The sequence below is a fragment of the Kryptolebias marmoratus genome, linkage group LG22, assembly GCF_001649575.2.
Source record: "Kryptolebias marmoratus isolate JLee-2015 linkage group LG22, ASM164957v2, whole genome shotgun sequence".
Classification (NCBI taxonomy): domain Eukaryota; kingdom Metazoa; phylum Chordata; class Actinopteri; order Cyprinodontiformes; family Rivulidae; genus Kryptolebias; species Kryptolebias marmoratus.
Window position 1 is genome coordinate 26,107,218 of NC_051451.1, and position 18,515 is coordinate 26,125,732.

Sequence of the window (18,515 nt, forward strand, 5' to 3'; positions counted from 1 at the left end):
GTCAGCTCCTGAGCAGAACCCAGTCAGCTCCTGAGAACCAGCAGAACCCTGTCAGCTCCTGAGCAGAACACTGTCAGCTCCTGAGAACCAGCAGAACCCAGTCAGCTCCTGAGAACCAGCAGAACCCTGTCAGCTCCTGAGAACCAGCAGAACCCTGTCAGCTCCTGAGCAGAACACTGTCAGCTCCTGAGAACCAGCAGAACCCTGTCAGCTCCTGAGCAGAACACTGTCAGCTCCTGAGGACCAGCAGAACCCAGTCAGCTCCTGAGCAGAACCCAGTCAGCTCCTGAGAACCAGCAGAACCCTGTCAGCTCCTGAGCAGAACCCAGTCAGCTCCTGAGAACCAGCAGAACCCTGTCAGCTCCTGAGCAGAACACTGTCAGCTCCTGAGAACCAGCAGAACCCAGTCAGCTCCTGAGAACCAGCAGAACACTGTCAGCTCCTGAGCAGAACACTGTCAGCTCCTGAGGACCAGCAGAACACAGTCAGCTCCTGAGAACCAGCAGAACCCGGCGAGGTGCCAAGAACACCTCCCCCCGCTGACGCAGAGCCAGGACACTCCCAACGAGTCACGCTGGCCTCAGCCCTGAAGTCAAACATCCGTCTGAGTTCTCAGTTCCACTCGCACGTCGTCTCACTTGCAGCTTAATCGAATTATTCGTTCCGATCAGACGTTCTCCGGCTACAGTTGATCCATTTTGGTCGGGAGAACCCAGCAGCAGACACATGATCTGTGGATCCAGAGCATTCCTCCGCTGGGTGTTAATTAAAAAAAGATCGGCTCGACTGTTTGTTTTTCAGAGAAACAAACTTGTTTCGGACGTTCTGTTTTTTACGCATCACTGGGATAACGCCACGCTTCGCTTTGAGAATTAACTTTTCCGTGCAGATTAAAACCTCTGAACAAGAACAAGAAGTCATTTCAGAGCTTGGACTGTTTCACTTGTTGCTTTTTAACAAATATTAAACTAAAACACAACAAAACACACAGTTAAAATGTCTCCTTACAGCTTTTTATCATTCCTACTAAGAAAAGTTGTGGAAACTTTTAATTGTTCCACTGATTTTAGTTTACATTTTAATACAAAATGTTATTTAGAATAAAACACACAAGCATGGGTAAATAAAAAACATAATTTGGTTGTTGTAAACAGATATTCAACACCAATAATACGTTATTCATTTAACAAAGTAAAACAATATTAGCTTCATTTAGATAAATGTGAATTTATCTAATTTATATGTGAATTAATACACAGAAGAGCGTCTTGCTCAAAGAAAGAGCTACAGTGAGCTGGTTGTACAGGCACGGTCCACTGCAAATATGTAAAAAGTGGCAAATATTTGTTGAATAAAATCAGCCGGCTGATTAAATATTCCATCTCCTGTTTTAAATACCGACTCAGTTTGGTCTAGGTTCGAACGCAGAACAGTGTTTTAAACAGAAATACATAAAACGAGTTAAAACGGTCACCTTATTAGGTGTAGCTTGAAACTATTTACTGTTCAATGCAATAAAACAAATAATAATCAGTGACTGGAAGAGTCTAAATATTTAATGACTGGCTCAAATACTTCATTTAACAAAACAAAAGAAAGAAATACTAAGAAACAAGATGAAATGATTCACTTGAAGCTTAAATTTTTTATTTTTTGTCGCCTAAAATCACTTTAAACAGTGCGGGTAGTGGTGAGAACTACCACAGATACATTTAATCATTCAGCTGGTTTCTAATCGAGCGTTTTGGTCATGATGGAAGATGTTTTCTGTCGTTAAATCATCCTTTCACGACACCAGTGACGTTTTTTTAACCGTACGCTGGCTCTCACGCACCAAATCAGCCCGCTTTATTTGTTTATTTATTTCAGTTTCTATAACTAATCACAACCTGAACACTTCAGGTCCACATCTGTCCCACCAGCAGCACATCTGGCACACAAAGACGATTTTATAACAGACAGCTCCATACACACACACACACATATATATATATTTGTCGTACCAATTAAGTGTGATTCCAAGTGGAAATTCACGTATTTTCTTGCAATGATTGTGTCTCCAATTAGATCCGGGCTTTAATTGTTTTTTTTACGAGAATCCATCCTGCAAAGTCTGTTTCCTGTTTCCTTTCTGATGAGAAGATTTCATTTTTTTATAAAGTCACGTGTTCAGAAGTTTGATACCGCACAGCTACACGATAAAACCCAAGCCGGGTCGTAGCGGCGTTCCTTTACCTGGTCGATGATTGCGTCTAGGGTGCTGAGCAACAAGAAGCCCCGCCCCCTGACCAGGTACTCGCCCAGCGCCACCATGTGACTCTCCTCCTCATCTTCCTCCCGGGCCTCGGCTCTCTGGGCCACGGCGCTGCAGAGCTGATGGACGTCGGTGAGGAACTCTCGTGCCAGCGTGTTACTGGCGCCACTCATGTCTGAGCTGCAACACAAGACGGGAAAAAGCGTCAGAAAACGCCGTCCGATCCTCCACATCAACTCTCTAAAACTGTCGGGTCATTTCTAAAAGAAATGGACGTCTCCAAACTCTACTTTAGTCAGCTGGTTCACCTATTTTTCATGAACAGGTATATAAAATATGCATCACACAGTAATTAAACGGATCAAGCCGCCTTCTAATTTCTGTAAAACTGTTTCAGCTCAGAACAGTTTTAGATTTGAACTTGTGGAAGTAAAGATGCATCAAATGGACTTCTGCAGCACAAATTTAACCTCAGCCAAGTCCACCAAACGTGTCAGAATATTAACTAAAAGTAACTCTTTTACTCTGTTTGATCGGATGTAGCACTTCTTAATAAGATAAGATAAGATAAACTTTATTGATCCCATAATGGGGAAATTTGCACGTTACTGCAGCTCAATAAATGGAAAAAAAACACTATGCACCTATAATATATAGCAATGCACATCTACATATATGTATATATACATACATATACACACATATACACAGATAACAGTACAGTACGGTAAAAATAAAATAAAATGAAGCATCAACGCTGGTTTTCCACTGAAGTAGGCTCTCTGTTTGGGAAGAACAAGCCTCCTTTTTTACCCCTTTTCCCATACTTATTCATTCCTGGAAAATACTAAAACACTTCCACACCTCTACATGCTTCTCAAGACGGCGTAGGAACCCTGGAAGTTGAGAAACTGCAGCCGTATGACTGAAATGTCCAAATAAATTAAACTAACAGAACAGAAGCGACGGCGGAGTAAAATCAAAAACTGATATTAAAGCTTGAAGATGAAAACCAGTGGGAGTGTTGTCAAAGGTATGCAGACTCCTTGAACGCAGGAAAAGGAAATTTTACTTCCTGATCATCACCGAGCGTGAAACCAAGCGGCCACGCTTCGGTCTTCAACCATGTGTTCATCTAAATGAGCTGTACTTCCAACAAACTGAAACATAAAATCCTTACTTTAAATCAACCCTGGAAGAATTCAAGACATTAAAGACGTCAGCGATGAACAGGAAGCAAACAGAAACCTAACCTGATGTTTAGATTTACGCTCCGACGGTTGGATAGCGATAAAAACATCCATCTAAAGCAGAGAGGGCCGGATGTCTACGGTCACCTTACCGAACCGGGTCCCTCCAGACATCTTGTGCATCCAAACTCGACGAGCTGGACCTTCATACTTCCTCACATGACGCGCTGACTGATTTCTCTGTTCCGCAGCACAAATTCCATTAAAATCGGAATTTCAAATGGACGCTTTCCAGATTCACTGCAGACCAGCGTATCACATGAAAGCATGTGATGTCACATGGCAAGGGGGGGCTGGTCTCCAGGGATACTGACGAGCGCCATGTCCCGTCCTGTTTTTTTATGCATTTTCCACCACAAATACTAGGAGGTTAATTTCATACAAACAGGCCAAAGAGGAATGATAGTCATAAAAACACATCTCTGAATAAAAATCAGATATTATTGTTATTTATGAGCGTTCTCAAGCCTCTCTGACACACATCTGAGTCGGCTGAATTTCTCTAATAATTCTGATTCTTCTTGGTATCGATAATTATGGTTCTAAAAATTATTAATGTAATAAAGAAACAACTATTATGCCAGACATTTAAGCCATTTATGAATAGCATCTCTAACATCAGCTGAAGCAGAAAGGTTAGCAACACTGAGATGTACCATAACTAGACACAGGACTGGAAGCGGGAAGTTGAAGCCGCAAAGATGACCGCACCAATTTCTAAGCCCCGCCCCTCTATATCAATCAATAAATCAATCAAACAATAACATTAATAATGATGGGGGGACCTTGCTGCTGTACGTTCAGATTTCCTGAAGGTTTAGTTTTAACCAGTAATTTGAAGCTTAAAGAAAAGTGTTGTGTCACACTGTGATTGACAGCCTGTCGGGTGAGTTGGGACGGTGTGTAGGCAGGACTTTTGTACTGGCGGTAAAGCCCCGCCGTTTCGAGACTCCAAAAACACAACATGGCCGCACCCGAGACAGGGCATTTCTACGTTAAAGGGTTATCAGTTTAGAGCTGTCCACAGAGAGACTGATGGACGGACGGCACCGTAACAATGCGTCCCGTGTCTTCAATCGGCCATTTTAAAACAGACAAAATGGCTTCAATTTAAACAACAGCAGAAGGAGAAGACCCCTCGTCCACGTTGACGGTTTGGAAAAGTAACTGGGTTAAATTTGAGCCTTTCTGAAGAGCGAGGCCTGCCGCAGGTGGAGGTTAGGACTTCTTGTACCTGCGACATCTCTGCTGCAAAACTAAAAATACGGAGCAATAAAGAAAAGATCTGCACCTGATAAGAATGAGTTAATTTCCTTTTAGCATCACTGGAATAGAACAGGCGCTGAAAAAAAGGACTGGTGTGAAGTTGACAAAGGAGATGAAGAAAAATATAGCTCTAAAAAAAGGCCTCAGCTTATTTTGTCATTCTTTAATTTAAACATGAAGAACTCTGAGGTAAATGTGGTCGTTTGCATCATAACTGGGATGAATTTAAAAAGAAAAGATATAGATTTGACTGTCCTACATGTTCTAGTACATAATAAGGAAACTAAAAACAAAAGGAACCTGTAAAGATCAAGACTAAAGGGTAGCTATGGGGTTAAAGCTTTAAAAATAATTAAAATACTGTCTGTTATGCCTGACAAACAGAGAGGGTCCATAAAGTTAATAATTATAAATATTAATCGTGCAGAGTGATAAACATATAATGCAGGGCTGTAAAAACACCGCGATAATCCAAAACCAATAAAAACCTGAATTAGACACGTCCAGATCCAACTGAGGTTTTGGATCCAGACATTTCCTAATTTAATCTTTTCGTCACAGACATCCCCTAAACTCCTGATCTCCAAAGACTTGTGTTCACATGCCAGATGTGGAAATATTCTTGAGTGGGGAAGAAGAAAAAGGCGACCCAAGCAAGTTGGGTTTAGAGTCATTAGCAGCTAAACTAAACTAAGGCTGAGAAGGAAAACGGCAGCTGAGCGGCTCCGGTGAGAGTCCAGTCTGGACCGATTTCATCCGAGGTGTGACCAGAGGTCTGACAGATCTGAAAACATCTAATATCTGTGATAAACATCGTGCTCAGACCTCAGCGGGTTGAACCGACACACCGGAGCTGCTTTTATTAACTTTGGTGCCGTTAAGGCGGATGGTTTTCCACTTCCAGGTCTAATAAATACAGATAATCGACCTTAAAAAACACGGATTCATGTTGGGATCCGTGGAAAACTCAACCGACACGACGCTCCTGTTAATAAAAACAAAAAGATTAACTCCAAAGAAACACATTTCCCCCCTGAGTAGACAGAATCCCTGTTGATCCGCTAATAAAACCATAATTCTTTCTGACTCCTCCACCAGCTTTGACCTCGAAGTTCCTTCATCACAAGACACCGATTAAAGACACAAACAGGAGATTTCAGATTTGATGTTTTCCCCCTGAAGTCGCTCCTCCAATGTTGGTCAAACACAAGCTGCGTTAGCACAGCTCCACCGAGCCACGAGTAAAACCAACAGAGAGGATTCCTGCTGACGATGAGCGGCCAAGACGGTCCGCAGCTACAGTGATGTCATGGAGACAAACATCAATATATCTGGTTCTAGTTCAAACAACCGGATGAACTTTCCATTTGTTGCAGCGCCGTTTACTGTGGATCCTGTGCCTCTTCCGTTAGTTTTACTCCGTGGCTTCAAACGAGAATAAAGCGGACACGAAGTAGCCAAGATGTACTTGTTTGCTATCATTAAGAAATGCTAACACTACCCCATCCTCTCACCGTGGCATAAAGATGCTACAAATTTGTCCTTTTGGCTCATTGTCTGCCGTTCTGTGATTGTTCCATTAAAGGTTTGTGACTTGAAAAAGGGGAACCATTTTAGTCTTTTTCCTCTGAAACTTTAAGCGCAGATAAATAAGGCTTTCAAAGGCCGAAGAGCGTCTTCTCTGTCAGGAGATTCACCGAGACGCCCCGCATCGTTTCCTCCACCATCCGGTGAAAGTCCACCAGAGACAGAACACGAAAAAACAAAAACACATATATTGTTTTTCTGTACTGGAAGAAAAACAGACTATTTTGAAGTAACTCATGACTGAAAATGAAAAGAGATTTAATTATGTTTGTGGAATATTTGAAGCCTCTTGATTGCATTTCCTTCCTCAGATAAACAAATCTGCGACACGTGTTTTTGTTTTAGATCCTAATTAGTCTTCAACTTTGGGACCATTTACTTGGCAAATAAAAAAGCCCAGCAGTCCTGGAAGAAATGCATATCGCCCGTTGTTCTGGACGCTGGGAGATGACAGAGTTACAGCCATTTTGTGGACGACTCTCAGCTACTACCACACCAAACTGTAGCTCAACATCTGTAAAACTGTCTGACTTACGGTAATATTTGCGCTTAATAAGGTCAATTGACGATGGCGGCCATCTTGAACTGGGTGGACTCTAAAAGTGGATCGGTTGTGGAGGTTTATTCGTCGATTACTTCACTCAAAGATTATATTATTTTGCTAACAGGCGGAGGTTTTAAACGCAGACATCGAAGGATCGACCACACCAATCTTTAGCTCAATATTTCCAAACTTGACCAATTTATAGCCATTTTTCCAGGTTTGCTTTGGCAGCCATCTTAAATTGGGTTAAACCCAAAGTTATTCAGTTGTAGATGTCAACCCAGTGAATACTTTCTAAAACATTTATTTCCATTCAGGGATTCACAAGAGAAAACATTACTGCTCCGCTTCTGGGCGATAGAGATAAAAGTCCATGAAAACTTTGCTTCTAGTACTCTGACAGTCCTTATAGTAACGGTACTAACAGCCTCCTACCGTGACTATAAGCCTGTGAAGCTGCAGAATGTACTATAGTATATTTACTGTCATACTGTAGTATATTTAAACAAAAATCTTACCAGAACTTCAGTGCATCTTTGGCATTTTGGTAGGGGTGGTGCTGCACGTAGTGGAAGAGACAGAGGAAATTCTCCAGCCTCTGCAGGCTGACCTGTTAACACACACACAAACAAGAAACCAGATTATTATTTGTCCTGAAACGGAGGGGAACTGAAATAAAGGCCGCGCTTCACAGAACCGGTTCCTTTTCTCAAGAACACCGACAGCAACGCGTGAAGTTACACGTCAAACGAGCTTTTTATCTTTTTATTTCAGTTAAACTCTTCTATAAAACATCAGAGACAAATTTATCTGATTTAAAACTTGTTTTTGTGTAAAAATAAATATCCTGAAGTGGGGTAAGTGGTACCCTCGTTGGTTGGTGACGTAGAAGGAGGCGGGGCCAGCTGTGGCAGACCGCTGTAGGACGTTACTGTCGCTGCGTTTATCAGGGAAAATGGAAGCAGAAGAAGAAGCAAGTTTTGTCAATAAGGGTACCGGGCTTTTTGGGTCCGGAGTGATACCGTTGGGAACACGAGCCCCGCATTTCACAAGCTTTATGATGATGTCATGCGTCTTCAAAGGAGTTTCCCCATCCGGACAGCGACAGCAACAGGCGGCGGTTCCGAACACCAAAAGATGAGTCGGGAGAACGACGGTCAGCAGTCCGGATGGAGACAGGCGGTCAGGTGGTGGTGCTCAGGACACCAACAGGCGGCGGTTCTGGACACCGAAAGATGTGTCAGAACAGCGACAAGCATCGGGTGGTGGTCCGGACACTGATAGGCGGCGGTTCCGGACAGAGACAGGTGACTTTACAATGATGTCACACATTCTTTGAAGAAGTTTCCCATCCAAACAGCAACAGGTCCGAACACCAAAAGGTGGTCAGGACAGCGACAAGCATCGGGTGGTGGTCCGGACTCCAACAGGAAGTCAGTCTCAAAGGAAACTAGGCTGGACCAGAACTAAAAGGCCTAATTCTGAAGACATTTGATATAAAACTTTGATTTAAAGGTAAATTAGGAAGATTACTTGCCATTTCAGTCCGATCATTAGACGTTTATGGACGCGTTTTTTTCCCCTTATCTCATTTATGGAAAAAAGTCAATGTTTTCCCTTTTCCCGCACCGCTGCCTGTGTTCCTTATGACTCATTTTGCAGCTCGGATCACATTTTATTTTATATTTACGCTGCGCCTGGCTCCGTCACTTTCTGCTCAAGAATCTCCCAATAACCAAACCGATACACTATTGCTATATTTGTTCATCAAGAACAAATCTGACTAAATCACCTAACGAGCTCACGACCATCGGGTCTACATGCCTCTAACACGCCTTCACGTTCACGCTCCTCCTGTTTTCGGCATCACGTTCTCTGTCTGCCTGCTTCATGTAATTAAAAATAATCCGTCTGATCCTGCCTAAAGTTCTTGGTTTTCGGCGTGAAGCCCATGGATTGTAACATTAAAGGTTTGTATTTCTTCAACAGCAACTGCAGTCAGTCTCCAGACTTCAGGTTGTATTTTTCACCAGGAGCTAATCTAACCACGTCCATCAAACCTTCGTGTCTTTGGTGAAGATGAAGAATGAAATACCTGTTGTAGCTTCTGGTTGGTTTATCTCATTAACCATTTCAGCCACACGCTGTCACGCATTTACCATTTACTTCCTGTTTGGCTCAGGACTCGTCACACTCCTGAGCGGTGCCGGAAAAGGCGAGATGCTTGTGATTTTTTAAATCTTTTATCACCTATTTAAAATTTGTGTGACTATTTGAAATGTGAGACTCTAAAAACAAGCACCCTTTATGACTTTAAAACACTTTTCATTCCCTCTTTAAAACGCATGTGAGACTCCTGCTTTGATTTTATACGTGCTGAAAGTCAAGATGACCCGTTTCTCCTTTTTTACTTCCCAGTCCCCTTACTGAGAAATAAGAAGAGCAGGGCTCTGATCGGACAGTGGCGATCTCCGGGACTTTCTTAATTATGAGACGGACCAGCTGACCGCCATTACCACCATTACCGCTTCCAGGTTTTAAAACCGTCCCGGCAGACGTGCGAGCCGCTAAGCCATCGTGCCACTCAGAAGCTAGGTTTACGCTAATCTGACACCGCTGAAGGGATTCATCCGAGGCCGTGCTGATCCCTAATTGATGCGGCTTCCTTTACTGTCTGGGTCAAGAGGCAAACAATGGACGCCGATCCCGTTACAAACACGCCGCTTTGACCTATGATGGCAGAGACACAATACCTACCGAAGCCAGACGCACACAACAGACTGTTACAGTCTAATAATGCACAAATACTTTCCAAAAAAAAGGTTTTTTAAAAGTGCATCTAAATCTTTTATCTGTAATTTCTCAATTCATTTGACTCTAACATCGTTTCTGTGTCTTAACTGAACAGTTTCTTTGTATTTTAAACAGTTTTTTTATTCATTTAAACCCTGCCTGCAGTCCAGATTAGCCTCTTATTAGAAACAAAAGGCTTAGCATTCCTTGGAGGAATGCATGTCGCCCGCCAACTGAGAAATGAGCTGTAGCTGTTTAGGTGAAACCTTGGAAAATAATGATCTGTGCGATCTCGTGATGCTCAGAGGACGCGTCGTGAAGGACTCTCAGCTACCACCACATCAAATTTTAGCTCGATAGCAATGAAAGGACTGAGCTGCGGCCATTTTTGTGTGGGTAATGTCGATTCAAATGGTCATCACTTGTTGAGGAACATCCAGTTTACAATATATCGGTAATTTATCGTAATATCAGTTTCGCAAAAACTGTTTGGACAGCAATAAATCATAAACTTTTATATTTCCAAGTATCATGTGTTCATGTTCCTCCGAGTTTCCATCTGAGCCCCGAAGCCACCAACTAGAACTGAACTACCTATTCAACAAATCTCCTAAAATAAGACTCCAAACCGGCTTATCTGCATACCTGCGGCGTTTCACTCCTCAAACAGGAGCGGGAAATCAAATAATTCCAAGATGACGGATTTGTTTTTAATCCAACATTACAACAGAAGCTGCGCCGACCATCCAGGCAGGTTGGATAATGGAGAAAAAGATAAACGAAAAGGAAATCAACAGTTTTCACACCTCAGTGAACGAGTTTCTGCATCAGGAGGAGGGTTTCCTCTGGACCTCCTGAATTTTAACAGCGTTACTCGTTTTCTAACTGTTTTATTTATAATCGATAAAAAGTCTAAAGGTTTGTTTTTATAATTTATCCTTTTGTAGACAAACGGTTTTCATTTTTCCTGATAAACTGCAAATTTAAACGTAACTAGAAGGTTGAACGACAGCCAAAACTGAAACAAAACACTAGTTAAAAGTAGCAAAAAGCGAGCTAAAAGTACTACAGCGCTAGTAGGAAGCTAAAAGTAGTAAAAGGGTAGCTAAAACCTAAAAGTGACAAAGGGCTAGCTAAAAGCTAAACTTAACAAAAGGCCAACTAAAAGTTGAAAGCTCAAAGTATTAAAAGGCTGGTTAGAAGCTAAAAGTAGCAAAGAGCTAGCTTAAGCCTAACAGTGACAAAGGGTTAGCTAAAGGCTAATAGTAGCAGAACACAAGAAGCTAAAAGTATCGAATGCTAGCTAAAAGTATTTTAAAGATTAGAAGCTAAAAGTAGCGAAAGGCTAGCTAAAACCTAATTGTGGCAAAGGGTTAGATTAAAGCTAACAGTAGCAGAACACTAGCTAAAAACACCAAGGGGCTAGCTTAAAGCTAAATTTAACAAAAGGCTAACTGAAAGTTAAGGTTAAAAGCAACAAAATGCAACTTAAAACTAATAAAACACTATTTAGAAGCTAAAAGTAGCAAAAGGCTAGCTTAAGCTAACAGTAGCAAGGGGCTAGCTTACAGCTAAACTTAACAAAAGGCCAACTAAAAGTTGAAAGTAGCAAAATGCTAGCTGAAACTATTAAAACACTAGTTAGTAGCTAAAAGTAGTAAAAGGCTAGCTAAAAGCTATAAGTAGCAAGAGGCTAGCTTAAAGCTACACCTAACAAAAGGCTAACTAAAAGCTAAAAGTAGCCGAACTTTAGGTAAAAACTAAAAGCAACATATGAAGACAAAATAAAGCCGATTTGCTGAAGAGGTCGAGTTTTTTCAAAGATCTGCTGAGATCTTCGTGTATTTCTGTGGGAAAATATTTGCAAAAAAAGTAAAATATTTTGAAAGTTACAAAAAACTAAAAGTCACAGCTCACATCTCCTGAACGAGCCGAACGTTTGGCTGCACGAACAGCTAAAACAGCAGAAAGCGTGAGTTAGTAGTTAACCAACAGTGTTTGACTACAATCTGAGCGCGGGGCTCGCTCGTGGGTTTTCCTGCGGTGATCATGGGTGACCCGGTCATGGGAGCTGAGTCACCCTCGCCTCTCTTCAGAGAACCGGGCGGCGTGCGGCGCAGCGTGCGGCGCAGCGTGCGGCGCAGCGTGCGGCGCGGCGTGGCGGCGGCGGCCTCAGAGAGAACGTTGCGTAACGTTACTCCTCTGACCTCAGATCCCCGCTGATCTAATTTGGCGTCATGAGGAACACCTAAGGTCCGACATTTTCTCACAAACAAACAAAAACTGCAGCTCACATCTGGCTGACTCTGGAGACAGATGGCTGCAGCGGCCATCTTGAATCAGGTTAATCAGTTGGTTTCATTAAAAAGTCTCTTTCTCATCTAAATGAGATTTTTTTTTTAGAGCTTAACCTTACAGAAAAGCCGGCGTTGGTTAACATCCCCTTTTTTTTTCCCCCTCTTTTAATCCCCAGCAGCCGCCTGACTGAACATCGTGCGTCAGGGTGGAAAAAAGCTGAAGCGGAGCAAAGGTTCAGAGGTTTGACTCGACCGGCAACAGGAGAGCTGAATTATTCATCCACTCAGCCGGCAGCGTGGAACAGCCCCGGAGGATAAACGCAGACTAACGGGTTAATTAACAACCCAAAGGAAGCAGCTATGAGCCAGACATCACCAGAATCAATGTTTAGGTTAATAAACAGGCTGTAAAACACAAAGATCAGAACCTGTTGTTGGTCTGCAAATTCTTAAATTACACTTAAAAAGGCTGAGTCATGATGAAAAGTGTTGGAGGAATGAAGTCAAATTATTCAGCATTTTACCAAGAAAGTGAGCGTTTGAATCATTGAGTTCATTCCATAGATGTGCACTATTTAGGGGATTAAATCATTTAATTTATTTTTGATAAACAGCGTCCAAAAGCAGGCGCCTCATTTTTATCCATTCTAGAAAAATAAACATATTTGTTTTCTTTAAGGAGTCGTTGCTACATATTAAAGATTTAATTGTTGTTTATTTTCTACTTACTTCTGGAGACTTTCTGCTGTTTTAGCTGTTTATATATCAAAATATTTCATTTTATTTCCAAATATTTTCCCTAAAGAAATCCACAGAGATGCCTTCAAGTCACACCTAATTGTTTTTAAAGGAAATGCTAAATTTCCAGCTGAATTTTCTTTCACCTAAACCCGCTGGTTGAACTTTGACTTAAGTCTTCTGTAAAAAAAAAGCTGATGTCTGAATCGATGGGTATAATAAAATCATAAAATAATTATGATGTTGATGCAGTCAAATAATAAAAGAGGTCCTTTCAGAGATAACACCGTATCTGATCTCTTTAAAAGACAACAGAGAAAACAAGTAAGGGTTTATGTTTTATGCACACAACGAACGACGGGAAATTCTGCTCTTTTATTAATAATATTTTATAATAATAATAATGATAATAAACATGGATGGAGAAGGTTTGAACACTGAGATGGTTGTAGTTCATTCTTAATCCACTTTAGGCTCAGAAAGAATCAGGACTTCGGCGCCGAAAAGAATGTGAAGCGTGAAAACGTAATGTCGGCTAATGTGGGTGGAATGTGTTACCAGTTGTTTTGTTTTGGGGTTTTTTGCTGCTTTTTATTCAGGAAGTCACAGCATTTAGTCGCCTTTTACGCGCCGGAACCTGCTGTGAGAAATTAAGCTGATCTGCGACGCGAACGATGGTTTATTTGCAGCTGATGTTTCAACAAACCATCGTCTACCGATGCGTTACGGTGACAAAATGAGTCACGCCGGCCCAAATCAAGATTTAACAAGTCCTCCAAACACCGCAGCTTGGTGTTTTGAAACATCCTGTTTTATCATAGCGAAACTCAGCAACTACAGGCCACAGAACCGGGCCTCGGGCTTGGCTCCAACCCAACAAACCTTTCTAACAAATTGCCTCTGCTCATTAGGAAACAGAGGAAACAGACAGAACAGAAACAGTTCCCACAGATACGAAGCTCAGATTCAATAATACTGCAGATTTGGCTGCTTAAAGGAAGAAAATCCAAAGTATGGGAGGAAAAAAAGGGGCTAAGTATCAGTAATCCGATTATGTTTCACCTAAAAGTAAATGTGAAAGATTGGGAGTAGTTCGTCATCGTGATCACGGAGGATTGGGTTATTTGTGGTTTACAGCCGAGTCATCACTTTTCCTGGCGAAAACAACAACTTTCTTCTTCTGGCTTCAAACGTTTTTGAGGAAGAAAGAAAGTTATTGTGGATTTTTTTTCCTTTTTTCTACTTGATCAAAAAGAAGCCCTCTGCAAACAGGAAGGGCAACGGCGAGGTCGCAGTTAACGACTCCGGTCGTTCCGGTGCGAACGAGAGATTATTTCAGACAGATTATCGCCAGGCGAGAGTTTTAACGTCAGATTATCTCACGATGAGGAACGACAGAGCCACCTGTCAGCGCTCACACTATCTGTTGGAGATGACTCTCAGCTACTACCAAACCAAATTTTAGTTCAATATTTATAAAACTGACAGAGTTATGGACGTTTTTGTGTTGGGTATAGTAGATTAGCTGTGGCAGCCATCTTGAATAAGACTGACACCAAAAAGGGTATTTAGTTTGAGATGTACGTCCAGTTTCACTGAAATCCTTCCAGTGGTTCATGAGATCATTTGCAAAAAAAGGCAAAGAAATACACAAGCAGTTACATTATCGCCCACTTTTCACGACAGCAGGTGTGAATAAAAAAAGGCAACAAACTGGAAGCAGGCGCGGCTCGTCTGCTATAAATAATTCAGGTGAGGCTGCAGCAGACGTCACCACACGCCCTGCTGAAAACAAACCGAAAAAAAAAGAAAACACCTAATTTGAGTCGTGCAACAGCAGCCGTGGTTCAGTCAGGAGGGAACGCTGCCATCAGCAAACACACACACACACACACACAGGTACACAAAGGATGCTGTGATTGCTGTTAAGCTGACAGGTGGAGGACTAAACTCTGCTGATGGAAGCATCGTGACAGAAAAAGTCCCCATGATTAGAAAAAGCAGCAGAAGCTTTAAGTCAAACTCGTATGATTACAAGAAAACTGGGAGAAAAAAAAAGGGCAACACTAAACAGAGAACCGATCAGAGAATCGGTCACAGTGACGTCCACGGTTCCATGTTAGCCGTGCTGCAGTCTGGCTGCCGTACGGCGGTCTAAATGCAACAGCCGTCGTGGCGTAATGTGCCAACGTGTCTGCGGTACGGGCGTGTTTTAAGATACAGAGGGAGAGCGAATCTGGACACCAACAAGCTGCCAGACACCAATGGACCTCCGGACACCAATGAGCTGCAGGACACCAACGAGGTGCAGGACACCAACGAGGTGCAGGACACCAACGAGCTGCAGGACACCACCAGGCTGCAGGACACTAACAGGCAGCAGGACACCAACGAGCCGCAGGACACCAACGAGCCGCAGAACACCAACTTAGCAGCCGGACAGCAGAAGGCTTCTAGACCGTAACTTAATACTAACACGGGTGTGCTGCGTCAGCTGGTGGTCTTCAAAAGAGGGAAGTAAAAGTGTTGTTTATTTAATACCGTTTATAGTTCAAAAGGCAGAAAGAATTACAGAACAGGTGACTGAATTTATCACTTAGAACCAACCAGTCGCTGTGGTTTGAGAAAAATCTGTTTTTGTTGCTTTTTGGAGCCACAGTTTGTTCTCCTTCCCAACATAAAGCTTGGTTTTCCTTGTTGATAAGAAAAAAAAATTAAAAAATAACCAGAGGAACAAAATGAAAGGTTTACTACTGAGGCTCCAAACACAAGATGGCATTGACTTTAATGACTTTAATGGACTTTTGGTGTGTAATCTCCAAGCCAGGCTCCAGACTCGGTATCAGTGGATCGGGGACAGATCAGGACATCTCCGGCAGAAACAAATAACTAACCTCAGACCGCCGCATGCATCACAACAACAGAGGAACAAAAACCAAGAGAACCGCCGCTGCGATCCTAATCTCCGTCTCCTGATCCGGCTGTTGCTCTGCCCCGACAGATGGAGGGTCGTAGGGGTCGGGCAGAGACTTCAGGACCGCAGCTGCCGAGTCCGGTCCGATGCAGAGGCGAAGGCGCCACCAGGAGGGCGAGCCGCCCGGGGGGGTTACACCCGACAGCCACTCGAACCGTTCCTGTTTCTTACTTCTGATGCAAAGTGCTCCACGCCACGATCACCCATTCACCCGTTCGTCCACTGATGTAGAAAAGGCAGGTGAAGCGTGTGTGTGTGGGGTTCGAACCGGCGACCTCCTGAGCCGCTGCTGCCCCATCACTAAGCCAACAATTCTTCAATGTTTTGGAGCCTTTTGTAGAAGCAGCCCCTCATAGTTTATGACTTCAAAAGAGGCAGGCACAGGAAGGTAACCTGTGCATAACTTTATAGGCGCTGTGTTTTAGTTTGCCTATTACCCGCCAGGCTTTCAAACTAAGATCCACCTCCAGCCCTCCCGGCAGCATCTCACCTGCAGGTCTGCTCCCTGGAGTCTGCAGTCCATGTACTTTTCCCAGGCATACGGCAGGTCGGTGTGCCGCGGGTGGGCCATCGTGACCTCCTCAGCCCGCCGCCGCCGGGTCAGGGAAGTCAGGAAACGGAGAAACGAGCCGTCGGTTCCCGCTCCTCGGCCCCCAGGTGGCTCGAAGTGACCCGGGCAGCCCGATGACGTCCTCCCGGGTCTGTCATTGCAGAGCCATGATTCACTGCGCCGCTTTGCTGCTTTTAAATCCTGCAGAGGAACACGAAAAAATAAATAAATAACAAAAAACAGGTGCCGAGGGCTAGCAAAACAAACAAACAAACAAATCAACGGGTAAATTACCGGCCGCACACGAGAGGCCCAACCTCCCCCTTCTCCCCTCCTCGAACCGGACCCGAACCCGGATCAGGAACTTGGTTCGAACGAGCCCTGCCGCACCGGAACGGAACCAAAACAAAACGGGCTCGAGCCCCAAACACACGGGTTAGCTAACAGCAGCGCGGGTGACAGAAGCTGCGTCAAGAGGATGCGCAGTTTCAAACACTTCGTTTTCGGTGTGAAGCTTGCCCTTCAAGATAAAAGCACAACAAATACTATCATTTAAGGGCTTTATTTAAGGGCTAATTCACATTAGCTTAAATTCTTCTTTGTAGGTTTTCTTATAAATCCTCTTTAGCATTTGTGATCATTTCTATTAAATTAAACAAAGATGTTGCAGCTAAAATGCAACCAAAGGTAATTTTATTAACAAACATAAAAAGATATATAAATAAAACAATCGATATGCTTGTACAAGTACACTGTTTTAACTGTGCTTTACACAGATTATAAACAATAATGTTTTAGAATCTACTGCATGCCCTTGATATAGTCCAATTCAGATTTGTGCATTTTTTTCCTCAGTAACATTTAATGCTGCTATTTAAAACCTCAAACATCAAGCACTGTTTGTAGAAACAACACTGTTGTTTACTATAGTTCAGACAACGTTAGGGCATATTGTATGGTGAGTTAAAAAGAGGATTTCAGTCAGTATTGTTCAATATTAATGTTTTTCTATTGGTATTGATTTCTAACATAATACAGACACAATTTGAAGCTCAGCTCTCATGATTGATACATATTTTAAGTCATATAATAATAATAATAACAAAAAAGCATCTCTGCACCAACATCTACAAATAGATACATCGGTATATATTAACATATTGCAGGTTTATGTTTATAATTCATAAACACGATGTGCTTGGATGACTCTGCTCAGTATATTTTGTTTAAATATATAATAAATGATAAAGAAATTTTAAAAAAGAGCTGCAGTTTGTGTTTTATTTTGAAATTTCTCCCGTTTCCTGTTGCATCCAGCGTAACCGAAACGTTTCGGAGATGCCCGACAATTTCAAACAATACATCTCGATAAACAGCCGGTAAACTACAGGGAGATTTCACTTAATTCCTCGTGCAACAAATGCACGGAAATTATAATAATAATAAAATAAAGAGACTATAAATTTCCAGGTTGCAGCGCCGTCGCAAACAGTCCCAACGGTTAGCTGTTATTGTAGCATCGCAGCGACCCGTTCATGTTCGGCAACTGTCGGAATTGTGTCAGAGAAAAACACATTTTATCGCATCTGAGAAAACAACTAAGCGACCAGGATGGAGCTACGCCCTTTATTGTTTTCACAAAAAGCATAAATCATCCAGCTCACCTCGGTTTCCAGTGAATTAAAGTAAACTAAAGGCTAGCTGCCGTCCAGCGCTGCTCATATGGGAGTTTTAGCCCTCGGCTCTGACTGCAAGGCAACACCGCCATCTTTCGGTTTAACGGCAGAAGCGCGTTTTCAACTAATAAATAAATAAATATATAGGCATTACTTTTATGTGTTTACTCTAAGCATAAAATAGCCAAAATCTTTAAATTGATGTTTAATTTAAAAAAAACACACAAAATATTCTGGTGAATCCGGGTCCATATTACAAAGAAAACCCCATAATGTGACACCGTGTTGAAATGTGTTCGATGTTTTTTTTTATTTTATTTTTAATCCCGTTTTTTCGCTTTAGCCGGGATCGGTTTTTCCTTGCAGTCAAGTCTGAGGGTTGGTGTTATAAATCTTCCCTCGTGACGTTCCCTCCTGCCTGGCTTCCTATTGGCCAACCCGCAGACGATCGATCAATCAGATCAATGGCATTCCGCTCAGAGCGGTGGTGCGTTCAGGGTACCCTGGAAATACGCTTTGTTGATCTTCGTCGTCTCATCCCAAGTGGACAGAGATATTGTTGGCTTTGTGGAAATGAGGTAAAAAT

General features: G+C 42.5%; 1 protein-coding gene across 3 annotated transcripts in view; it reads right to left on the reverse strand.

The window, feature by feature from the left end:
* Positions 1-16,706, reverse strand: part of lyst (lysosomal trafficking regulator) — a 59,847-nt gene extending 43,141 nt beyond the window's left edge. For 2 of the 3 annotated variants that reach the window (XM_025007642.2, XM_025007641.2), the window contains exons 1-3: positions 16,194-16,254; positions 7,420-7,511; positions 2,236-2,434 (exon numbers count right to left, since the gene is read on the reverse strand). In XM_025007642.2, the coding sequence (XP_024863410.2) occupies positions 2,236-2,434; positions 7,420-7,511; positions 16,194-16,226 (324 nt within the window). In that variant the 5' untranslated portion in view covers positions 16,227-16,254. Of the gene's footprint in view, positions 1-2,235; positions 2,435-7,419; positions 7,512-16,193; positions 16,455-16,547 lie in introns of those variants that run through there. The other variant, XM_037973494.1, reaches the window with a different exon arrangement.
* Between the last annotated feature and the right edge of the window lie 1,809 nt (positions 16,707-18,515).